We start from the raw sequence: 26,366 nt of genomic DNA, 5'->3' as shown, positions 1-26,366 counted from the left end.
TCCTTCACAGTCACACTAGCATGTCGACAGGTAAGTGTTTGCTCCCCATTTCGTCTCCTCCTATCTCTGAATTGAAAACAATTAGGCCAATTACCAAGTGTAAGCATGAAATCGTGAAGGTGGACCGATTAATTAATGAGGAGCCATTTCCCGGTAACGGTCTGCCTGAGGTGCAGCGAGGCAAGGAGCAAACAATTGAAAAGACTGATGAATAAATGAAGGCGGAGAACAAGTGTCTGCCTGACCCAGTTCTGTTTGCCTTGTGGGAATCTAAGCTGTGCTGAGCTCTACTCTGCTCATCTTCCTCTTGCAGCGGTGGAGAGATAAGAAGGGAACACTACTGCTATCCATGAAGCTATTCCATTGAAATTCTCACATTTAACACGTCAATTTACATGACCAAATGTTGGAAATACTACTTATTTATAATATTCTGTTAGTTTTTTACTATTTGGGCACAACAGCTTACGAAGTGTGTGCTTTCACTGCATTTAAAATCCAATTTCACATTAGCCCAATGCTATGGTAGCCTGTATGGCATAAAATGCTTATCTTCACTTTATTGACGGGGCCTTATTTGGTCATTTTACCTGTTTTGTACGAGGAAGTCCACCAGGTGTAGTGAGGTCTGGTCGGCGGTGCGCACAGAGTAGTGGAGCGCAGTCTCTCCGGCCTCCTGAAGGGGGCGATCACATACAGCAAAGACATGAGAGACTTTCTACATGGGGAGAACAGCAGGCAGCATCCATTCTACACTCTCTCTCTCTCAGCCTCTCTCAGCATTTAAAGAGGTTGCAGTCAACAAAATGGCTCCTAAAAATAGCTTGTCTCCCCCTCAAGGGAAGTCTGCGAGCGTGATGCGAACATTTCTATGACAGAGAGAGGTGTGGACGTACCGATGTCGGTAGAAGACACTGAAACGATAAGCCAGCTTCAGTCTACAGCCCTTCCTGCCCAATATGAACAAAGGTCACCACCACCAGCACCTCATTGGCTGTGATTGAACTCACACTTGCCGAGATAATCAACCATCAAGTCGTTGAGATCTTCCTTGGTGGGTCTATCCTTCAAACAGCACGCATGTCGTTGCGTCTTCTTGTGTCACCTCTAATTAAAAATGACTGGTAGCTACGTCGCTGATTATCTCTGTGAGTCCCCAGTAAGGGAGACTTATTTGGGAAGAGGGAGGACACGGTGACACACGCAATACCAATGACTATGAGTCAACCAGAGAAGCAGGGTATCCGTTCAGGAAGAGGGAGAGGCTACTTTATCATGTATTCCTGTCACACCCTCACTGTCTGCGGCTCTGGGTACTGATATCTGCTGTCTGCTGGAGATCATATTAGAATTCACTACTTTTGACCAGAGCCCTGGGATGCAGCCTCTCAGAGCAGATTCACTGACAGCCAGGGTTGTATTAGATATCAGTGAGTCAGCCTGGGCTAGAAGCTCTGCCTGCTTTCAAACAGCATCAGTGACTCATCCCTGGCCACTATTCCCGATGGACTACTTCTGAGAGCACACCGCAGTGCTACGTGGTTCAACGTTTAGTGGGCGGCAGTAGTGATAGCTTAACTGAGTCACTTTTCTCGTTTGGGCATTGTTGTCTTGTCCAACATTGCCCAGTAGTAAAAACTATGTTTTTCTCAGTGGACTGTTCATTACTTTGCCCATGTACAGAACAGCCACCTTACAGACTCAGTACAATTTAGTATTTCCCTACTAAACAGTACACTTCTGCTCATATTGTAAAACCAAACCCCCCAGGGCCCATATTCATCAAAGCGTCAGAGTATAGATGCTGATTTAGGATCAGTTTTAACTTTTGGATCATAATGAATAAGATTACATGGACGGGGGGGGACCTGATCCTAGATCAGCAATCCTGTGAGATGCTTTCAGGTGAGATGAGATAATAATACAGTCCAGGGTCTGTGACGTCAGAGGTCAGACTCACCTGTCCACCCTCGGGCAGTGGCTCCATTAGCTCCACCCCCTCAGCGTACACCTGGATGAGAGACAGCAGGTCCCTGGACTTGACCGCCTCACACAGCTCGATGGTCTTAGCTGCCGAGGAGGTACAGGTCTTCCGTGCAAACTTGTGGTCCACATACTTAGCATTGATGAACTCCTTCCTCACTGTCCTGTAGGAGGGAGAGAGAAGCGGGAAGAGGAGGAGAATAAGGAGACGGATTTGGAACGCTTGTGTGGATATTTTTTCCTATGGAGATCCTTTAATTCAGTTTCTAGCGTGAACGTGTTTCCTGACCAAGATGGATGGATTTTTAGCATAAGCTCAAACATACACCCGATTATGCTTCCAGTGATGTCAAGTGACAAGTGAAAGTGAGGTAACGTTTCCATGGAGCTTGTAGCTTCTAAGAAGTTCATGTAGTTGTTGACGACGCTGAGTACTTACATGTCACTTGAAGGAGTAGGTTTCGGTAAGGGACCAGGAAGGTTCTCCTCCATTATTTCATTGAAACTACTGTTCCCTACGTTCTTGGCCAGCTGTGAAGGAAAAATCAAGTCACATATGAATGTCACGATGCTCGTTAGAAGCACTTTGCTCGAATTGCCGTAATCACAATCACGTTGTAATCAAGATGTATTTATTTATATCCTGTTTTTGAATCTATTTTGCATGTTGATCTACTGTGAAAAAAAAACGTTATATAATGTTCACCAAATGTATTTATTTTTTCACTCACCAAGAGTTCAGAGGTGCCTAGCTTATCTAGCTCCATGGATTGGATGCGTGAGATGTGAACTCCCATCTCCCGGTGTATTCCAGAGCACTCAATGCAGGTCAGGATGCCCAGATTAGTGGACAGCCATTTTGGATCTAAGGGCACAGACAACATGACAATGTACTCAGGTTAGAGAGCGGCCATTTTGTGGAGCACAGGCTTGTGGATAGGCGTCTTGGCTACACAACCACAAAAATATGGCTGGAATTCACAGTTTAGTGCACAGCTGTTTTGGCTCCAAAAAGAACATAGATGTTTTTTCAAAGTACTAACACAAATATACAATTTACAGTTGAAATCCAGAACGATAATGCTGAACACAAGGGGGTTTAATTCTTGATCTGAACACTTGCATGTAGCCGTGTTTGTATTCACCACTAAACTGACAATTTGTTTCAGGATCGTATTCACTAGGCTCCAAACAAAATAAAACCCACTGATACAAGTGGGGACAAACTGAACATATAAAACAATTTTGTTTTCGTTTACCGTTGCAAAACGTTTTGCTACGGTGTGCACAAATGAATACAACCCAGGTCCACCATCAAATGTGAGCAGCGGCAACGCACAGCACATACCACTAGAGGGCCTCGGCAGCCTCAGACCCACCAACCATACCGATTGGACTACCAGAGCCCAGCAACTAGAAAACATTGCATCATTCTGTGTCAAGCAGAACGCCTGTACATGCTCTGACAGCAGAGCCATGTGGTGGAGGGCTAGAGAGGCTTTGGGCTCTTCCCAGTAAACCGCTACAGTGACTGACACCACAGCCAAGCATGAGTGATGCAACTTAAGGAGGCTTAAACCCAAGCCTAAGAGCCCTACGCAGCTATGCAGATGTAAACACGCTATCTTTACAGATGGCTGAGTGCTGTTAGCTGTTAGGCTAACTAGCGTGTCTGGATTTGACAGGTCTGTGCCGGACGGACTCAGGCGGGTGGAATGGTTTCAGAATCGGCCAAACACCAATGAGTCACATGCAGGATGGCAAAAGATTACCAAAGAGATGACAGGAAGCACAGGGTGGGGTGAGAGCTCTAGAGCTCTAGAGAGCTGTATATCAGGCAGGATGGGCCGCAGGAGCAACCTAAATAACCCTGCAGTACACTAGCGCATTATCACACGCATTATCAAATAAGCTCACCCCATAGAGGGGAAATCAGCAAAACTGGGCCTGTGTATGTATGAATTATGTAACATAGTGATGTAACAATGTTGTTGCAACAAACGCAGGGTTTTTCTTCTTCGCTACTGGCCTGCACTCTCCTCAGTGGGATCTGTGTGTTTATGCTGACAGTGTGTGTGTATTGGGGGGAGTCAGAGGGCCAGGGTGTCTCTGCTTGGGGAGTGCTGAGCCTCTGTTTTTACAGCAGGGGAGGATCAAGTCGGAGGGCCAGGGGCCAGAAAGGACAAGCACCACTGTTATATCCTGAATACAGAAAAGGCTCCTGGTGCCGCTTTGCTGCTTGTTTGGTTAAGGGTGACATTGCAGGAGAGCTGCATAGCATATGCCTAACTACTGAGGGAGATAGAGAGCAGCCATGACAGTGCAGAAGAGTGGATCGATGTTGGGCTGAGCAGGGACTTCTGAGGGACAACCTTGAAGATGGTTGAGGATGTGTGAGTTCTATGGGGATGTGTGAGTTCTGCAAGGATGTGTGAGTTCTATAGGGATGTCTGAGTTCTACAGGGATGTGTGAGTTCTACAGGAATGTGTGAGTTCTACAGGGATGTGTGAGTTCTACAGGGATGTGTGAGTTCTACAGGGATGTGTGAGTTCTACCGGGATGTGTGAGTTCTACAGGGATGTGTGAGTTCTACAGGGATGTGTGAGTTCTACCGGGATGTGTGAGTTCTACAGGGATGTGTCTACAGGGATGTGTGAGGTCTACAGGGATGTGTGAGTTCTACAGGGATGTGTGAGTTCTACAGGGATGTGTGAGGTGTACAGGGATGTGTGAGTTCTACAGGGATGTGTGAGTTCTACAGGGATGTGTGAGTTCTACCGGGAGGTGTGTGTTCAAGGGCGAGATAAAATGCTGCAGCAAAGGTGTTGTTGTCTTCTCCCATGACAAGGCGAATGGTGAGTAAGCGCAAAGTAGTGGTATAGTGGAGGATCTACCATGTCAGAACCCCTTGGAAAACCACAGTGGTTGTGCATTTCCCAGGACCCAAACACACGGGAACCCATAGATGTCGTACTATACGTACCTGCAGCGCCACAGTCACAGCAGACTTCATTGCCAGGCATGCGCAGCACCTCCTCTATGATGGCTTTGGTCAGGTCCTCCAGGCCATCCTCTCCTCCTCCTCCGTCCTCTTCTCCGCGGAACGCCATGTTCAGAGCTTCCTCCTTACTGTTGGATAGCACAGAGATCCAGCTACACGCGGCACGGAGAAACGATAGAGCAGAGAGAACAAGTTATTACAAAAGCACGGGGGTTTTCAACACGTACAAGCACTAAGTTACATAGGTAGAGGCTTTGAAACGAGAGGACCACAGTGGAAATAAGTTTATTTATCCGTGACAATTTTCTGATGCGTTTCTGCTGCCATTTGATGTATTTTGAACGGTCAAATCAAATCAAATCAGATGGGACAACTCCAACTCTATCTGACGCTATCTATATCTATACTCTGTGTATTATTAGAAACTGGGTGCTTTGAGCCCTGAATGCTGATTGGCTGAAACATGTATTTTAACAGCTCTAATTACGTTGGTAACCAGTTTATAATAGCAATAAGGCACCTCGGGGTTTGTGAAATGTGGCCAATATACCGTGGCTAACGGCTGTGTCCAGGCACTCCGCGTTGCGTCGTGTGTAAGAACAGCGTTTAGCCGTGGTATACTGGCCATATTCCACACCCCGTTGGGCCTTATTGCTTAAATATAACTGTATACTGCCTTACATCTTGACAGCTACTTTGCATTCACCCTATATAGGACCTACATCTGCCTACAGTGTCAACCTACAGTGTCAACCACATACTGTAGTGTACAATACACAACCCTATCCAACCAGCCAGCAGCCCCAGATACCCTCTCATGACATTCAAACCAACACATCTGGACAATCGCCACGCACACGCGCAGAAATTGGCAGGAAGTAACTGCCAATCAAACATGAGTCGGCGGCTGCTGTTGTTCAGCACAGAACAGTACATCACAACTCACTCTGCCATTAGACTGCTAGTTAGACTAGCCTGTGTCCCAAATGGCACCATATTCCCTATATGGGTCCTGGTCAAAAGTAGTGCACTACATAGGGAATAAGGTGACATTTGGACAATGCATCTGAGTCAGGCTCAATGGGGCTGACGTCAGTCCTGCTGTCCCCGTCACCCATCTACAGGCCACAGCAGAGGACACGGCAGAGGACATAGCAGAGGACAAAGCACCGCACAGGACACAGCAGAGGACACAGGACAGGACACAGCAGAGGACAAAGCACAGGACAGGATACAGCAGAGGACACAGCAGAGGACACAGTAGAGGACACAGCAGAGGACAAAGCACAGGACAGGATACAGCAGAGGACACAGCAGAGGACACAGCAGAGGACACAGCAGAGGACACAGCACATGACACAGCAGAGGACACAGTAGAGGACACAGCAGAGGACAAAGCAGAGGACAAAGCACAGGACAGGATACAGCAGAGGACACAGCAGAGGACACAGCAGAGGACACAGCACATGACACAGCAGAAGACACAGCAGAGGACACAGCAGAGGACACAGCAGAGGACATAGCAGAGGACAAAGCACCGCACAGGACACAGCAGAGGACACAGCAGAGGACACAGCAGAGGACACAGCACATGACACAGCAGAGGACACAGCAGAGGACACAGCAGAGGACACAGCAGAGGACACAGCAGAGGACACAGCAGAGGACACAGCACATGACACAGGATAGGACACAGCATAGGACACAACACAGGTGTGTGCGGGTGAACGAGTGAAAAATAACAAGAAATTAGACAACGTTATGCAGAGATGTGGGTGTACATGTGTCTTTAAGGGTGAACGTGTTAACTTGCGATGCACAAGACATGGGTGGGCGAGCATGTGATTGCGTAATGCTGAGATATTGTCAAGTGATGTGTTTTAATCCAAACACTCGCATGAAGCGACTTCATCACTGTATGGTTTGCCTCAGCTGGAAGTGTGTGACAGCATAGAGCTGAGAGTGTGGAGTCAGCATTTGTGTGTGCGGGTGTGTGCATGAGTGTGTGTGTGTGTGTTCCCTAGTTACAGATACTTAATGAACTTACTGACATTTGGAATTGCAGCTGAGTTGTGGTTCTGTCCCAAAATGGCACCCTATTCCCTATGAAGTGCACTACTTTTGACCAGAACCCTATGACCCCTGGTGAAAAGTACACTTAGAAAAAAAGGCGTTAAGTAAAACCCTACAGGGTTCTTCGGTTTGTCTCCATAGGGGAACCCTTTTTGGTGCTGGGTAGAACCCTTTGCAGAGGGTTCTATCTAAAACCCTCTATGTAGAGTTCTTCAAATAACCCCCTGTAAATGGTTCTGCCTAGAACCCTCTATGAAGGATTCTGCCTAGAAGGGTTCTGCTTCCATGAAGGGTTCTACCAAGAACAATTTTATCATCTAAAGGTTCTTCCTAGAATCGTCTGTGAAGGGTTCTACAGAGAACCCTTTTATCCTTGGAGGGTTCTTCCTAGAACCCTCTATGAACGGTTCCACCAGCCTTATTAGGGTTTAAAATGTTATTATTTATTACAATGCATTCCATATATCATAAGGCCTTTCTTCGAGGGCCTAATTATAGCCTAACACAGTGGTGGTAGGCATGTTCTGGTTCATAAGCCACATCAGGCCTGCAAGTCACATTATGCTGGCTTGCAAAGTGATGTGTAATTCTATTGGAATACAGCCAGAGTTAGGATATCCAACAAGTGGAATTGTTAATCACCTACAACCTGAATTCAGAATGACTGTCAGGGTAGGGAAGATTGCATATTGAGACTACCTCAATCATCTAAACTGGAACAAACATAACAGTAACGGGTGAAATAAATCCAATTTCTTATAGATGGGATTAGTTAAAAAAAACTGTATGTTATTTATCTTTGTGTAACATAAAATTAATCAACCAAGCAATGTACATGCAAAAACGCAGATATTACAGTAAAACAAACAATTACGTTAATCTCCCTGCAATAGAGCATGATGGGAAATATTATATCTGGTTCTATGTAGAACCCTTCTTGCATTCCAAAGAATCCTTCTTGCCTTCCAAAGAATCATCAAAGAACCCTTTCTTTCAAAAACTGTTCTTTGGATTTTAAAGGTTCTAGGTAGAACACTTCACGTACAAATAACCCTTGTCTCCCAAAAAGGGTTCTTCTGATCAAAACAGTTCTTGGTAGAACCCTATCCCTCCCCAAAGAACTGTTTTGGAACCCTTTTTTCCAAGAGTGTAGTGCACTACATAGGGAATATGGTGCCATTTGGGATGTATCCTAAAGCAAGGCCGGTTGTGTCTCACTATAATTAAAAGTGCAATATGTAAAAGTGCAATATTTGGCTACCTGACCAAATTCACATAAAAGTGTGAGTTATAGATCTGTCATTCTCATTGAAAGCAAGTCTAAGAAGCGGTAGATCTGTTCTATGTGCGCTATTCCTATGCTTACGGTTCTTAAGTTTCATTTTTGCATTTAGCGGCACACCCTTTGACAGTGGAGAGAAAAAAGTTTGAGTTAATTTCCTGCAATTCTACACATTTTGCCATAGGGTGCAGAGGAAATGTTGCAGTTTTAAAGCAAGTTTGCTGCAAATCTAGACATTTTGCCATGGGGCAGAGAGAAGATTTAGCAATTGTATAACTCATTTCATGCAATTCTACTTATTTTGTCATGGGGCAGAGAGACAAATTGGCAGTTTTACAGCTTATTTGCTACAATTCTACACATTTTGACATAGGGTGGAGAGAAATGTTTGCAGTTTTTAATATGATATCTGAGTGAGAGTGACTAACAAAATCAATGGGGGCCCACGGTCGGTAATTCTACAAGTTTAGATAGCAGGTCACTAGACTAATTTACCAATCTAAAATGTTTAAGTTTTTTTTGCTGACATGGGCTAATTGAGCGAAATTGCACCTTGTGTGTTCTACATTTCTAACAAAAAATAAATACATCTCTGGAAATGTATCAGCGTGCAGACGCCAATTGCCCATCCCTGGGTTACAGTGACCTGAATAACAACCACAGATCCCACAGATACAGGAAGATACCCTTACCGCTGCTAGCACTTAGCAGGCCTCTCTCTCTCAGGGATAAAAATACCCTCATTGTCAATGGAGCATGGACACTAGACAAAACCTCTAAACCTTTTCCATTAAAGAAAACGGTGTCTTTCTTTGTTAAACCTCACCGATCTTGTCTTTCACACTCATACATTATCAGTGCAAGGTTCATCGCTTCAGCGGGCATTACTTTAGAGCTGGCACGGTAATTGTATAAACCCCCCCATAGCAAACACGTCTTCGGGTTGCCTAGGCAATACCCCCCAGCAGCAGCACATGCAGTCAGGAGCGGAGACCAGGAGAAAATGTGCGTTTTTGCTATTAATACGATTAAAACGGTGACTGAGTCACTTGGCTGACAAATAACCGTAACCCCAAATTCCACCACAGTCTTATCTTACTATGTACCTGCCTTTGGAGTTGGATACTAATAGTAGGTGGATGTTTATAATGTGGTGACTGTCACGGTGCACTTACATGACAAACTCCTGTTCATCCTCAGCCTGGAAGTGATATGTCCGGTTATCTGTTGGCAGAGAGAAGATGAGACGGGAACGTGATCTCTCGGACCCAGCAGACACTGTGTAATCATGTAACATGATATAGCCCTGTTGAGATGCATGGCGGAGTAATTCACAAGCACAGCGTGTTTCAGGCTTTGTCATGACACCATTCAAACAGGAAGCCAGGAAATGGAGCGTGTGAAAGAGCTACTGGCGACCTGTGGCACAAAACTGTCTATTCGACTCTTCCTGTTTGTGAATTCCTACAGAAGGTAATATAAGGCCCCATTTCTCACAGCCCATCTCACACCCATGGTAACTACTGTGTTGGTGTGCGGGTTACAGGAAGAGATACTTACGGGAAATGAGGTCGAAGCACTTCCTGTCCTCAGCACAGGGCTTGACCTGGCAGGTGAGCAGGTTGAGTTTCACAGGCTGCCTGTTGGACTGCACGAACACACAGAGACAGACGACTTAGCTATTTGTACATCACCCAGTATTGGTCCTATGAAACTAACGCTACAAGCCTATCTGACTCTGGATGGTCCTGTGTGGCTCAGTTGGTAGAGCACGGCACTTGCAACGCTATAGTTGTGGGTTCGATTCCCATCGTGGACCAGTACAAACAAATATAAAAATGTATCCACTCACTGCTCTGGATAAGAGCGCCTGGAAAATGATGGGTTGGTAAAGTAATTCGTCAATTCATCTGTTGATGTTAGGCGTTGTGGCTAATGTCCTTTTGTCTCGACTGAATAAAGAAATCACTTTCGACACCTTATAGAGCCCATGCCCCGACGAATTGAGTTCTGAGGGCAAAAGGGGGAGGTGTTCTTAATGTTTGGTTTACTCAGTGTATGTCTCTGACTCCAGTGGCAAAAATAGAAACAGACCCACATAGGGGACCACATAGGGAATAGGGTGCGATTTGAGGCACAGCCTGACCACTAGACTTGACAGTGTATGTAGCTAGCCTAGGGAGAATCCCAGGTATTCCCTCAGTACTGTATCTGTCTGTGGTCCAGGCATCACCACTTTGGCTTGGCTTCAGTTACAATACCCACTGTAATATTTTGATAACACCAGTGTGATCAGCTGGCACGTGTGTAGACTGGGCACTGCATTGTGACTGTGCCCGGGCATGCGGGCAGTGGGGATGGTGAGGGGTGTTAACAAAACGTTAACGGACTGTGATGAGCCCTGTGGTGAGGCTGCCAGGCTGGCACAGGGGCTGATGGGTAATAAACATGGAGAAGGAGCGGCAAGCCGTCAGACAAAGAACAGAGGATAAGTACATGTGCGTTTCCTTGAAAGGACGGTGGAAGTATGGGTGGAAATGAGGATCGATTAGTGACATTTGGGGGAGTTCACCGCAATGTAGAGCTGCAATAATAAAAACAGGGGCCAGCTATTGTGTTTGTGTGTGTGTGTGTGTGTGTGTGCTCTCTCACACATCCTTGTGTGCATGTGTGTCTGTCTATCTAGTAGCACAGTATCCACAGACCCCGGGAAGAGAAGAGCCAGCACCACACTCAGTGATGAGTCACCACAGCAACAGGAGACGGGGGGGGGGGGGGGACTAAGGGGTTGCCTTGGCAACCCACCCATGTCGATTCCTCTCTGCTAACTGCTAGATTGATAGTGGCCTACACAGCTTCCTTCCTACTGAATGTTGCCTTTGATCTAGCCTCGACAGGAGTGTGTAAGGGTGCTCAAGGTGTGTGTGTGTGTGTGTGTGTGTGTGTGTGTGTGTGTGTGTGTTTTGCCACTCACCGTAGCATGAGCGATGGTGAGCATGCCACCCTTCACTGAACACTTCCTCCTCTGCCACACCTTCCTCAGCCTGCAGGAAGACAACACCAAGTCACAACGAAGGAGCCGAAAAGGGCTCTTCATGTCTGTGTATGTTCAGTACTGTTCAGTGTCTCTCTGTGTGTGTGTGTGTGTGTGTGTGTGTGTGTGTGTGTGACCTACCCATCACTCTTCTTCATCAGGTAGCCTTTCTTCTCACAGCCAAACTCTTTGTTGCCCTGCAGCTGGTGCATACTATAGCCACCCTGCTTACTCTGGGAGTCCTGCAGCAACACACACAGTGTTTAGACACAGAAAACACAGCAACGCACCACACATAACCAACCAAATATGCCTCTTACAGACAGTGCAGGCTAGGGCCGTGTGCGTGTGTGTGTGTGTGTGTGTGTGTGTGTGTGTGTGTGTGTGTGTGTGTGTGTGTGTGTGTGTGTGTGTGTGTGTGTGTGTGTGTGTGTGTGTGTGTGTGTGTGTGTGTGTGTGTGTCTGACCCACATAGCCGTTATTATTTCTTGGGTCACATTTGATGTTCAAAGGATCATGGTATGTGTCCCAAATGGCGCCCAACTCTCCATTTAGTGCGCCACTTTTCCACAAAGGCTCCGGTCAAAAGAAGTGCACTACATAGAGAATAGGGAGCCACTTGGGAGGCACACATGTTCCAACACACTATCAGATGAAGAACACAGCACGTTTCTAATGGAGAGACACAGAGGAGGGCATGCTCTTCAAAATCTGTCAGAAGCATGCTAGCACTTACTCTTCTAGACTTGAGTCCAGACGAGCAGCGAATAGAGGGGAATAGAGAGAGAGAGAGAGTGTGAAAGAAGCCGCCAAGGTGTAGTTGTGAGTGAGAGAGCGCCTGCCCGCATTGAGTGTAGGTGTTAGTGTAGTACGGTACATACGAGTGAGTGAGTGATTGCGTGAGTGACAACATTTGTGTCTGGGCGTTATAAAACAGAGGATGTTCGGTGTGGACCGTCGGCTCTGTCCAAAATGGCACCCTGTTCCCTATATACTGCACCACTTTCGCCCGTAGCGCTCGGGGCTCTGGTCAAAATGAGTGCCCTATGCAAGGAATAGGGTGCCATTTTGGGACACAGCCAGATAGTTGTAGCTGTGTTGATACGGTGGGCCAGTCCCTCTCACTTAGACTCTGCTCACTATTATACAGTAGCAACATGCAAAACACAGCGAGCAGCTAGCATTGAGTGTGAGACCTAATTGATGTGTTTGGCAGTTGTGACCAGTGAGTGCTTAGAAAGAGGTTAGGGTAGGTTAGTTAAAGGGCTAATGAAGCCTCATTAAAAAAAATCTCAATATCAAACCTTTTGGGGTAACAGTTAAGTACCTTACTGTGATTGTTTTCAATTAAAATGGTCAAAAATAAACTAAAATAGCTTCTTAGCAAAAAGCAATTTCTCAAGCAAGAATTTTGCTAGGACTGTCTGGGAGTGGTCTGAGTGGTGAGTGGAAAACTAAAAACTAGCCGTTATTGGCAGAGAGGTTTGAAACACTCTTTCTTATTGGCCTATTAACTAATTTACTGCCTGGTGACCAAAACGCCATCCCACCAAAACAGGCAGTCTTTTCAAACAGCTCTCACACTAAAAGGGCATTATCATCATTTTCACAATTTCAAAGTATTATTCCAAGCTCATAATGTGGAAATATATATAAAACACATGAAAATCCCGTTTTTGACTGCACTGGACTTTTAAGACAGTAAGTTGCTCTCCACTAAGCAGCCAGTGAGGCACAACACTGGTTACCAGCCAAGGCCTACCAAACACTGGCTACCAGCATGGTACAGCACTGGGTACTCACTCTGCACTACAGGAGACTAGCTAGTAGCTACACCCTCTAAGGGTGAAAGGTTAGGGGTGAGGACTGAGGAGTCTACTGCTGCGGTCTGATTTTCCACCAAACATTGATTTGGTGCACACATGGCTGGAGGGAGTTTCCACTATTTTCCCTATTTGTCAACTCTGGCTTGGGCCCACTTGGCCCAGTTAGGACTAGATTGTCCAGGTTCTGTCTACCTCCTTCTGGTCCAGCTGAAGGGATGACTTGATCAGGTCTCTGAGAGCAGTCAGCTGTTTCTTCTCCTCGTCCTGGGTCTGCTTTATCTGAGAAGGGCATACACAGGGTGAGATAAGACAAACAAACGAACACACACACACACACACACACACACACACACACACACACACACACACACACACACACACACACACACACACACACACACACACACACACACACACACACACACACACACACACACACACACACACACACACACACACACACACTCAATCACTCACTCACTGAATCAGTCTAGATAACATGTCAGGCTTCAGAGTAGCAGTAATCAGATGGAGAGAAGCCTGTGGGTGGGTATTTACATTGTAGAGGTCAGCAGCCAGCTTCTCAATGTACTGCTTCAGCTTATCCGCCGTCTTCAAGCCATCTTGGAAGAAGCTGCAAGAGATTACAGGGCGGATATTAGAATTCCACTGAGATTTTCACTTTAATTCCAACGACAGTGAGACGAAGGGCAGTCCTTTGGTGGAGCGTAGCGTCTTTTACATCATTTCGAAATGTCAAGTGTCCAAGACTTATATGGCCATTAGGAAGGTCAAAATGAATAGAGGGGTGACTGAGAATGAGACTGATGCAGTTGGATATGTATAATGTATAGCACTGCTTGGCCCCTCTGGCTTTTGGCATAGAGATCTCTCTCTCTCTCTCCTGTCTCTCTCTGGCTGTGTCCAGAGTGGAATGCTAAGCACCTCCTGTCATCCATTATGGATCTGCCAGTGGCATCTACCTGGATGCAGCATCCTCTCGTCTCCACTAACAACCCTTCTATCCCCCTCTCTCTCTCCACCCCCTCTCTCTCCTACCCTCCAGGTATCCATCACCTCCCTCAGCCCACTCATCCTACTGAAACTCAGTTTTCTACTGAAACGTCCTTTTCCAATCGCTCTATAAAGGCATGTCTCTACACTGTGATAGTCATAGTTTTGGGTTGAGTAGACAACCAGAAAACTGCACTGTTTTGTTTCCCCAATGTTATGACACAACCACCTAGCAGCATTGAGGCTGTCAGGCCTGTCGGTGACACAGCGTTGGGCTCAGTCCCTGGCACAGGGGGCACCCATTATTTACCCACAAACCCCCACGGCTGTCACGTCGCATCGTCACGAAGGGTCACGAAGGGGGGGGGGGGGGGTTGAGAGGGACAGACAAAAAGAGAGGGAGAGAAAAAGAAAGAAAGAGAGGGAAAGAGAGAGAGAGCAAAGAGCAATCACAGAGAGAATAATGTACAATGCCTTTGGAAAGTATTCAAACCCCTTGACTTTTTCCACATTTTGCTACGTTACAGCCTTGTTCTAAAATGGATTAAATACCCCATAACGAGCCTCCCGGGTGGCGCAGTGGTCTAGGGCACTGCATCGCAGTGCTAACTGCGCCACCAGAGTCTCTGGGTTCGCCCCCAGGCTCTGTCGCAGCCGGCCGCGACCGGGAGGTCCGTGGGGCGACGCACAATTGGGCTAGCGTCGTCCGGGTTAGGGAGGGTTTGGCCGGTAGGGATTTCCTTGTCTCATCGCGCTCCAGCGACTCCTGTGGCGGGCTGGGCACAGTGCGCGCTAACCAAGGGGGCCAGGTGCACGGTGTTTCTTCCGACACATTGGTGCGGCTGGCTTCCGGGTTGGAGGCGCGCTGTGTTAAAGAAGCAGTGCGGCTTGGTTGGGTTGTGCCTCGGAGGACGCATGGCTTTCGACCTTCGTCTCTCCCGAGCCCGTACGGGAGTTGTAGCGATGAGACAAGATAGTAATTACTAGCGATTGGATACCACGAAAATTGGGGAGAAAAGGGGATAAAATTAATAAAAAAAAGAAAAAAAAGAAAAAAAAAGAAACCATAACGAGAAAATGAAAACATGTTTTTAGACATTTTTGCAAATGTATTTTTAAATAAAAAAACAGAAATACCTTATTTACATAAGTATTCAGACCCTTTGCTATGAGACTCAAAATTGAGCTCAGGTGCATCTTGTTTCCATTGATCATCCTTGAGATGTTTCTACAACTTGATTGTAGTCCACCTGTGGTAAATTCAATTGATTGGACATGATTTGGAAAGGGACACACCTGTCTATATAAGGTCCCATATTTGACAGTGCATGTCAGAGCAAAAACCAAGCCATGAGGTCGAAGGAATTGTCTGTAGAACTCCGATAAAGGATTGTGTCGAGGCACAGATCTGGGGAAGGGTACCAAAACATTTCTGCAGCATTGAAGGTCCCCAAGGACACAGTAGCCTCCATCATTCTTAAATGGCAGAAGTTTGTAACTACCAAGACTCTTCCTAGAGCTGGCCGTCCTGCCAAACTGAGCAATCGGGGGAAAAGGGCCTTGGTCAGGGAGGTGACCAAGAACTTGATGGTCAATCTGACAGAGCGCCAGAGTTCCTCTGGCGATGGGAGAACCTTCCAGAAGAACAACCATCTCTGCAGCACTCCACCAATCAGGCCTTTATGGTAGAGTGGCCAGACAGAAAACACTCCTCAGTAAAAGGCACATGACAGCCCGCTTTGCTAAAAGGCACCTAAAGACTCTCAGACTATGAGAAACAAAATTCTCCGGTCTGATGAAACCTAGATTGAACTCTTTGGCCTGAATGCCAAGCGTCACGTCTGGAGGAAACCTGGCACCATGCCTACGGTGAACCATGGTGGTGGAAGCATCATCAAGTTTTTAAACGGCAGGGACTGGGAGACTAGTCAGGACCGAGGGAAAGATGAATGGAGAAAAGTACAGAGAGATCCTTGATGAAAACCTGCTCCAGAGTGCTCAGGACCTCAGATTGGGGAGAAGGTTCACCTTCCAATAAGACAACGAACCTAAGCACACAGCCAAGACAACGCAGGAGTGGTTTCGGAAAAGGTCTCTGAATGTCCTTGAGTGGCCCAGCCAGAGCCCGGACTTGAACCCGATTGAACATCTCTGAAGAGACCTGAAAATAGCTGTGCAGCAACGCTCCCCATCCAACCTGACAGAGCTTGAGAGGATCTGCAGAGAAGAATGGGAGAAACTCCCCAAATACAGGTGTGCCAAGCTTGTAGCGTCATACCCAAGAAGACTCGAGGCTGTTATCACTGCCAAAGGTGCTTCAACAAAGTACTGAGTAAAGGGTCTGAATACTTATGTAAATGTAATATTTCAGTGTTTTATTTTTATACATTTGAAAACATTTCTAAAAAAATGTTTTTGCTTTGTAATTATGGGGTATTGTGTGTAGATTGATGAGGGGGGAAAAAACAATTTTAATCCATTTCAGAATAAGGCTGTAACGTAACAAAATTTGGAAAAAGTCAAGGGGTCTGAATACTTTCTGAATGCACTGTAGAGCTAGTCTTGAGAGTATACAGTGACATAATTCCCTCAGAAATTACGTGTTCGCCACCAATCAGACACATCTCAGTAGACATGATCCACACGTGTATGGGGGACTCTTACACTATGGTAAATGAGGGAGATAACGCGGTACTGTTTACTTACTTGCATTGTGCGTGGTAATACTTGATGAGGTTCTGGAGAAGGTCCACTCCCTTCTTGGTCTTGATCTCGTTGACTTTGATCAGGTACTGTAGAGAAAACAAGTGGTGGTCTGTGAAAACTGACATCAAATAGAACGCTCTGTTACATGATTTTGGAAATGCAATATGGAGTATTGCCATGCTTATACGTAGTGGTGATATATTAAACCAGGGGTGGACAATCACTAATGGCTGAGCGGGGGAAAGGCTTTTGTTCGAGCAAAGCAGAAACACGTGATTATACTAATCAAGGTCTTATTTGAAATCTATCATTCATTTGAAGGCTATCATTTATGAACCAGTAAATCGTCATGTTACTGCTAGGCCGGAACAAAAGCCTGCACCCAACCACACCAACCCTCTGCTGGAAAAATTGTCCGCCCCTGCATTAAACCACCATAAAAAAATATTTGTTTGTAAAAATATGTCTAATGAACACTTATAATAATCTTATCAGAATGCCCATACGATGGAGGTTATGAGCCTCTGATCCACGATGCCAACACAGCATTGAGTCCGTGGGAGCCGAAAAAACGGCTAAACGTCACTGAAAAGGACGGCAATATACAGATGTAGGATCTTAATTTGAGCCAGTTTGAAAATAATCCTGCAGCAACAGGAAATGTGAATTATTATGTGGATTATAATTCATAGACATTTTTTGTAGGGGTTGATACGTTCTTCGTTAGGGAAAATCAAGTCTGACATTTTAAAGTGGAAATTACAAAGTTTAGATGCCTTTTTAAACCTCGAATACACTACAAGTTTGCATTTCCTAGTTTGCGTGAAAATTGTCAGCAACCACAGCGTGATCAAATTAAGATCCAACATCTGTAAATTATCATGAGTAAATTGTAAATTGTGTTTGAAATGGATAACTAGAATTCTGTTTTTCCTTTATTTTTCAGAAACCACCACGGCCTACAAATTAGCAAATTCCTCTGACATATTCATGCCCGACGAACAAATGAATAAAACATCATTTTAATCTTGAGTTTATCCCATGGCGTACCAATCTAGAACAGTTTGTGAAGAATCACTGCTAAGCACCATTTTCAGCTCCACACACAGAGGACGTTTAATCTATTCCAGAATGCCCTTCTAAGGCACCTCCTGTCTCCCAAAGCTTCTCTGCTGCATTTCTTACCATGTGATCCTCTGTGTGTGTATGTGTGTGCTCATGTGCGTGCTCCCCTGAAACCAAACACACAGTCACACACATATTGCTTTTGTCAGTCTGAGTGTGTGTGACTCAGAGATTTTCCACTTTTTGTCTGTGGTGTCTGCGCTGTGGGGTGGGTTTAGTGTGTGTTGTGAATGCCTGTTGGTGCCTGTGTGTTATGGGGCTTTGTGTGAATGGGAGGCGAGGGACGCTGCAGTAGCAGTGTCAGGTCTCAGATCAGATCCAGAACATAGCCTGCTGTGCTGAGCATCACCTGGTCCTTCTCACACGTTCAGCGGCAGCAGTGCAAAGTGGGATGGAAGATGGATTTGGTGTAACAAATGGCACCCTATACCTTATATAGTGCCCTATGGTCCCTGGTCCAAAGTTGTGCACTGTGTAGGGAATAGGGTGCCACACAATGCTAGCAATGCTATCAATATATAACAATAATAATAATATAGGCCATTTAGCAGACGCTTTTATCCAAAGCGTTTTAATCACACATGCATACATTTGAATCAGTCACGCTTATAGGGTTGGCAGTTGTTCCTGTCAATATGACTTGAGCAGGAAAAACTTGGGGCCCTAGTTATAAACTCTGGGCCCCTCTAGCGCTACACTAGAAGCAATATCAAACAATCCACAATAACAACACAGTGAATGAGATCACCCTAAAAACCCAAGAGAGAGACAAGCCACACCGCACCCGCTGTACACAGAAATACAGGTGGATGGGTTGAGCTCCTCCATAACTGCTCCAATTAGAATCCCACAGTGAAGCACTAAGTTAATATGGAAATTGTCAGTACCGTTATGCCAAGTGAGCAAATAATCTGCAGATAAAGAGGGAGAGAGGAGTAGGCGTTTACACCCGCCGGGAGGCAGCTCATTGGCACAGCTGAGCACATCGCTCGAACAGTTTGTTATTTTGCTCTGCCTTTTATATAGGAGGATTGGAGCATGGAAAGACAATATGACACTGTTTTTTGTGTCATTTTGGGGATATGTGTAACTAGGTTATAGTATAATCATGTAGAGAACAGAGGTTGGCACGGATGCCCATTTTATGTCGTCCTCTTAGGATTTGGCCTGGGGTGGCAGGGCCCCATCAGTGCCCAATCAGTGCCCTCTAGTCTGTGCCCAGTGTCCGCTTCTAACCTCACACATCTGGAGTTGGAAGAGACGGCGTTCCTTCTCCATCTCCTCAGCAATCTCAGCGCCTGTTATCTCTGTACGAATCATCCCGTGCTGCTTGGCATGCTCCCTCTTCTCCTTCTCGATCTTTGTACTGAAATCAGACAGACAGACAGACAGACAGACAGTGTTAGTGAAACCAGACAAGACAGGTAGACAGGCAAGAAGGAAGGAAGGAAGGAAGGAAGGAAGGAAGGAAGGAAGGAAGGAAGGAAGGAAGGAAAAGAGGGCAGGCAGGAAGAGAAAATCCATGACCTCACATTTAAATCAGATGGAATTCTCAACATGAAAGAGAGCTTTTACAGGGCGGAACATTCCACTTAAATTATAGTTGTAATATACAGTACATCAGAGCTGACATTTATAAAAAAAAAAATTGCCCCCTTTTCTCCCCAATTTTCGTGGTATCCAAATCGCTAGTAATTACTATCTTGTCTCATCGCTACAACTCCCGTACGGGCTCGGGAGAGACGAAGGTCGAAAGCCATGCGTCCTCCAAAGCACAACCCAACCAAGCCGTACTGCTTCTTAACACAGTGCGCCTCCAACCCGGAAGCCAGCCACACCAATGTGTCGGAGGAAACACCGTGTACCTGGCCCCCTTGGTTAGCACGCACTGCGCCCGGCCCGCCACAGGAGTCGCTGGAGCGCGATGAGACAAGGATATCCCTACCGGTCAAACCCTCCCTAACCCGGACGGAGCTATGCCAATTGTGCGTCGCCCCACGGACCTCCCGGTCGCGGCCGGCTGCGACAGAGCCTGGGCGCGAACCCAGAGACTCTGGTGGCGCAGCTAGCACTGCGATGCAGTGACCTAGACCACTGCGCCACACGGGAGGCCCAGATCTGACATTTTAAAGACACCAAAAACAACTGTATGTCTCACACAAGCACACATCACCATATACAGTGCCTTCGGAAAGTATTCATACACTTGACTTTTTCCACATTTTGTTACGTTACAGCCTTATTCTAAATGTACTAAATAAATAAAAATCCTCAACAATCTACACACAATAGCCAATCATGACAAAGAAGGTTTTTTGACATTTTTGCAAATGTTTAAATAATAAAAAATAGAAATTCCTTATTTACATGTATTCATACCTTTGAGATGAGACTCAAAATAGAGCTCAGGTGCATCCTGTTTCCATTAACCATCCTTTAGATGTTTCTACAACTTCATTGGAGTCCACTAGTGGTAAATTCAATTGATTGGACATGATTTTGAAAGACACACCTGTCTATAGAAGGTCACACAGATGACAGTGCATGTCAGAGCAAAAAACAAGCCATGAGGTCGAAGGAATTGTCCATGGAGCTCTGAGACAGGATTGTGTCAAGGCACAGATCTGGGGAAGGGTACCAAAAAATGTCAGCAGCATTGAAGGTCCCAAGAACACAGTGGCCTCCATCATTCTTAAATGGAAGAAGTTAAGAACCACCAAGACTCTTCCTAGAGCTGGCCGCCCAGTCAAACTGAGCAATCGGGGGAGAAGGGCCTTGGTCAGGGAGGTGACCAAGAACCCGATAGTCACTCTGACAGAGCTCTAGACTTCCTCTGTGGAGATGGGAGAACCTTCCAGAAGAACAACCATCTCTGCAGCACTCCACCAATCAGGCCTTTATGGTAGTGGCCAGACGGAAGCCACTCCTCAGTAAAAGGCACATGACAGCCTGCTTGGATTTTGCCAAAAGGAACCTAAAGACTCACCGACCATGAGAAACAAGATTCACTGGTCTGATGAAACCAAGATTGAACTCTTTGGCCTGAATGCCAAGCGTCACGTCTGGAGGAAATCTGGCACCATCCCTACGGTGAAGCATGGTGGTGGCAGCATCAAACTGTGGGGATGTTTTTCAGCGGCAGGGACTGGGAGACTAGTCAGGATCGAGGGAAAGATGAACGGCGCAAAGTACAGAGAGATCCTTGATGAAAACCTGCTCCAGAGCACTCAGGACCTCAGACGGGTGAAGGTTCACCTTCCAACAGGACAACGACCCTAAGCACACAGCCAAGACAATGCAGGAATGGCTACAGGACAAGCCTCTGAATGTCCTTGAGTGGCCTAGCCAGAGCCGAGACTTTAATCCGATCGCACCTGAAAATAGCTGTGCAGCAATGCTCCCCATCCAACCTGACAGAGCATGAGAGGATCTGCAGAGAATAATGGGAGAAACTCCCCAAATACAGATGTGCCAAGCTTGTAGCGTCATACCCAAGAAGACTCGAGGCTGTAATCACTGCTAAAGGTGCTTCAACAAAGTACTGAGTAAAGGGTATGAATTCTTATGTAAATGTGATATTTCCATTTTTTTATTTATAAATTAGCAAAAATGTACAACAACCTGTTTTTGCTATGTCATTATGGGATATTGTGTGTAGATTGATGAGGGAAAAAACAAGTAGAATAAGGCTTTAACCTAAAGTCAAGGGGTCTGAATGCTTTCCGAAGGCAACCCTCAAGTGTCCCAACACAGCTATGTACAGGCACACATTTATTAACACACTTACAATTTAGCTTCATAATCTTTCCAGGCTTTGTCAAAGGGCTTCTTTATATCCTGAAAGAAAGGGGAGAACAAAGTATCAGTACTCAGCAGTAAACAGGTCAATCTGGAATCCCACAGTACAGTGTTGACTCTGAGAATTCTCTCTCTCCATCACTGCCACACATAGAGCTAGCACAATTACCGTATAACCATGTCAACCATGTCAAAAAAATCAATTTAGTTTTCGATAAAAATGTGTAAACATTAAATTCACTATGCATGAATGAATAAATGAAATTAGATTTTTGTGTCAAATCGCCAGTTGGTAACCCATCCCTTATGGGATTAAATGACAACAACAAACATTACAATAATTCACTGTGACTATTCAGTGATAATTCTTCTTTCGGTGTTCTCTGCAACGCGCATTGCATTAAGAGTGATTTTTTTTTATAAGATAACAAATACAAAAATAACATTAAAATAAATACATAGCACTCTACCAATCAGGCCTTTACTTTACTATTTATATTTTTGACTTTTACTTCACTACATTCCTAAAGAAAATAATCTACTTTTTACTACTCATACCTTTTCCCTGACACCCAAAAGTAGTCATTACACGGTGAATGCTTAGCAGGACAGGAAAATGGTCCAATTTACGCACTTATCAAGAGAACACGTGGTCATCCCTACTGCCTCTGATCTGGCAGACCCACTAAATACATAATTTGTAAATTATGTTGATTATACCCCTGGCTACATTTTAAAAACAAGTAAATGGTGCTGTCTAATTTTATACTTTTATTTTTGATACGTATATTTTAGTAATTACATTTACTTTTATACTTAAATATATTTAGAACCAAATACTTTTAGACTTTTACTCAAGTAGTATTTTACTGGACGACTTTCACTTTTACTTTAGTAACTTTCTATTAGAGTATCTATACTTTTAGTATGAAAATTGGGTACTTTTTCCACCACTGCCTGTGCACATAGCGATCTCTTGTTTTAGGTAGGTTGTACATAATATATCTCTCACACACAAATTCACCCTGACTCAAACAAAAGGTTCTCAATTTGGGTTTATGATTAATCTCCTCCACCCATTTAAAAAAATATATATATCTATGACTCCCTTCATTTGGTTTTCATACAGATATTCACAGTCAGACTGTCGCAAAAGGTCAGACATTTCAGTTAGATAGATAGATCCATAGATAGATCCCATTGAACAACTTTACTGGCTATTCTGGCAATTCATTATGTGGGTTGGATTCTGTAACGACACAGAATAAAACAATTAATAACAGTCCCATGGTGGTAGTGACTGCCCACGACTGCTTATAACTTATTAACCAGTTATTCACATTACTTTACTTGAATAAAATATATTTCAGCTGTTGTGTATATAACATTTGTTTTATTTGATGACTATTTCATTCCAAATCATCTCATCTCTATAGAGCTGCTGCCTACGCTGTCTGTAGTTCTTCAAAGTAAATAAGGCATACTATTATGACTGCTGAATACCAACTATCAATCACTTAGATCATGTCTTTTCAGGTACAGATACCTCGCAAGGAAACTGCTCTCTATATATATATCCCCTCTTGATTGCGCATTCTTCCATCTCTTACGTAGCAAGGTGTAAAATAAACATAGACCGGACAAGTTTAGCCACGCAATGGATTGTGGTAATTGTAGTTAGATTAGAGCAGAAAACGTAATAATTATATAGAACATTGGCCTGTTGAAAACTACAACTCAATGTGCAACAAACGCATTGAGCTCACAGAAGAAAACAAACTAAATAGAATTAAAAAAAATAATTGAACCGACATTGGTCAATTAGTTGGTTAAAAAAAGACATTTCAGTTAATCAGCACTAACGGTTACGGATGAAGACAGTCATGAAAATAAAACAACTGTCATAACCATCTTTTTTTGTGTGTGTGTGGAACGAACAGCTGACTGAAAACGGGACGGCCGGGCATTAACATGGGACTCTTAACAACGTGATAAAACGTTGTGGTGTAACGATCGTTGTTGGAAGGATGGTCGGACCAAGATGCAGCGTGGGGTAGGTTAATCATTTTTATTTATGATAACCGGCACAAAACAATAAAGAGTAACAAACGAAACGTACAGCTTTGTAGGGCTAAAAAGCAACAATACAAAATCAAGATCCCACACACAACAGGTGGAAAAAAGGCTGCCTAAATATGATCCCCAATCAAAGACAACGATAGACAGCTGCCTCTGATTGGGAACATTACCAGGCCAACATAGAAATACAAAAACTAGAGTACCCGCCCTAGTCACACCCTGACCTAACCAAAATAGAGAATAAAAAAGGATCTCTAAGGTTAGGGCATGACATGTGGCTCCTTGCTGAAAGAAGCAAGGTGTTGTAGCAAACGAGCAAACAAACCTCTTTCCCTGGCAGTTTGACTGGTAAACTCATGGGTACACTCGCAGTGGCTACCTGGTATTGTGATACAATCATTTCCATCGTAATGTCAAATGTTCTTTCAAATGATCTTAACTGATGTGGCTTATGCAATGGAATGTATTTATTTGTAATGTGAAGCAAAACAGACAGGGTTGATTTAGACTCAAAGGACTGTTGACCAGATGTAAACTATAATTCCTCTCCAAATCTTGATTGAAAACAAACACATTTGCACAATGACCACTTGTTGTGTCTCAAATTCATCATTACATTTGTTGGTTTAGCTAGCTTGCAAATGATTTGTCATATTAGCAAAGACATGACAAGAGTGAAAACACCATAAAACAAGACATGGTATCAATAACAAAATAAAAATAGCTAAAATGAGCCACGCCACATGGCAGTTTCTCGTCGTTGTTGCTAGCTATCTGACCGTCCAGAATCATAACAACACACGGCCCTCTGCCTCATCGACGGGCGCGCATCGTTTTCCTGATGTTGTCAGCTAACCCGTCTATTGATGGGTACACTTCCTGTTTTTTCTTGCTCTGCTCATATGCGTACACTCGCAAATGGCCGCCAGTCCACTCACTATGCCATCATTGACGTGAATGGAGACGCCCATTCTATCCTCATTCTATTTCTACAGAAGTACATGCAGTTAGGAACGGAGGAGAGGAGAAATGTGCGTCTTAAATATTCAAATGATTATGACGGTTTTTACAGTGAAAGTTTTGGCTGGACAATAACCGTCATTCCAAAATCCCACTATCGTAACAGCCCTAGCTCTGCCACTGCAGGCAAGGCCTCAGGCTCACAATTTACGTTCTGGAGCCCACTACCACGCCCAGTCCATGTTTCCAACCTCACGGGTTCATGACCCGTTTATTCGTGGCGCTCGCCTTCAGGCACAACACAAGGACACTGTTTACCCCACAAAGATTTACAGTGTGATCTTTTAAACAGTCCGGCCCACTCGGTCTTCCTCCCCCTCTCCATTTCTCTATCTTTCTCCCTCTCTCTCTTTCAAACACACACACACACACTCTCTCTCACACTCTCTAAAACACACACACACACACACATACACACAGATGAATGGACAGATCTGCTGAGTGGGCTCCCTCTTCTCTTCCCAACATGCCTCAGTGCTAGGCCATCCCCTAGGGGGTCAGGCAGAGAGAGGGAGTGAGGAAACAAGGGAGAAGAGGAGGTTACTGTAAATCTTACCCCTTTCACGCCTTTCAGGTCCCCTTTCAGCAGCGAGTCCAGGGTGAAGATCACATTATGGCTCAGGCTCTGGAGCTGAAGAGAGAGAGAGAGAGAGAGAGAGAGATACAGTGACTTGGTCAGCAGGGCAAGAGTCAAGCAGCTACTGCTTCATCTTTCAGCTAGAGTACATCAACACTTACTGACAGACACAGTATTATCTTCAGTCTAAAGGTGAACTCAATCTTGGCTATTTAGGAACCACTGAAAGCATTTTCGACTCTTAAAATGTGCTAAGCTATTAGCTATTTAGGAATCAGCCAAAGTCATTTGCTTACTCTAACCAAATAGATTAATGCCGGTAATTATTCCTGAGCATTTATTCCATTTGGGTCTGTGATGGCCAGGGCCAAGTTCCATTGAGATCCGTGGCTCTGGTCATGGAAACAAACATCACTTAATGTCCACTTAAGTGCCTCTGTTGCAAAGGCCCAATGTCCAAATCAATCACCTACTTAATGGCCGCTGCTCCAGTATTAGAGCTGGCCTCGGTCTGTCTGCCTACTGCTCACTACTTTTACAGACCAACAGGGTGGTCTCCTTCCTCTCACACTGCACTCCAGAGAGAGGCACCTATTTTAAGGGTGGTAAATACCACAAACTAGTGCCAGCATACGAACAGTTCACTCCATAAACTACATAGAGAGAGAGAGAGAGAGAGATCGAGAGAGAGAGATCGAGAGAGAGAGAAATGTCTGCCAGACTAATAGCAATGTCAACTGCTGGCTGCTCCAATGACCTTTAACCTCTGTAGATAACCAATGATAATGTATAATTCCGTGACAGGTTCCTGTGGGGGAGTTACCAACATCAAGACTCTGACCAACAG

At 45.0% G+C, this 26,366-nt stretch overlaps 1 protein-coding gene across 4 annotated transcripts in view; it reads right to left on the bottom strand.

Moving 5' to 3' along the window:
* The window catches only part of LOC129859362 (arf-GAP with SH3 domain, ANK repeat and PH domain-containing protein 1-like), a 69,538-nt gene that overhangs the window by 14,765 nt on the left and 28,407 nt on the right, over positions 1–26,366 (bottom strand). For 3 of the 4 annotated variants that reach the window (XM_055929058.1, XM_055929061.1, XM_055929060.1), the window contains exons 4-19: positions 25,499–25,573; positions 21,833–21,882; positions 19,282–19,411; positions 16,921–17,006; positions 13,759–13,834; positions 13,393–13,479; positions 12,111–12,119; positions 11,516–11,616; positions 11,315–11,384; positions 9,901–9,988; positions 9,516–9,564; positions 4,968–5,137; positions 2,715–2,848; positions 2,423–2,514; positions 1,961–2,147; positions 591–676 (exon numbers count right to left, since the gene is read on the bottom strand). In XM_055929058.1, the coding sequence (XP_055785033.1) occupies positions 591–676; positions 1,961–2,147; positions 2,423–2,514; positions 2,715–2,848; positions 4,968–5,137; positions 9,516–9,564; positions 9,901–9,988; positions 11,315–11,384; positions 11,516–11,616; positions 12,111–12,119; positions 13,393–13,479; positions 13,759–13,834; positions 16,921–17,006; positions 19,282–19,411; positions 21,833–21,882; positions 25,499–25,573 (1,490 nt within the window). The remainder of the gene's footprint in view (positions 1–590; positions 677–1,960; positions 2,148–2,422; positions 2,515–2,714; positions 2,849–4,967; positions 5,138–9,515; positions 9,565–9,900; positions 9,989–11,314; positions 11,385–11,515; positions 11,617–12,110; positions 12,120–13,392; positions 13,480–13,758; positions 13,835–16,920; positions 17,007–19,281; positions 19,412–21,832; positions 21,883–25,498; positions 25,574–26,366) is intronic. The other variant, XM_055929059.1, reaches the window with a different exon arrangement.

Source organism: Salvelinus fontinalis, chromosome 7 (genome assembly GCF_029448725.1).
Source record: "Salvelinus fontinalis isolate EN_2023a chromosome 7, ASM2944872v1, whole genome shotgun sequence".
Taxonomy (NCBI): Eukaryota; Metazoa; Chordata; class Actinopteri; order Salmoniformes; family Salmonidae; genus Salvelinus; species Salvelinus fontinalis.
This window is presented reverse-complemented; position numbering and strand designations above follow the sequence as displayed.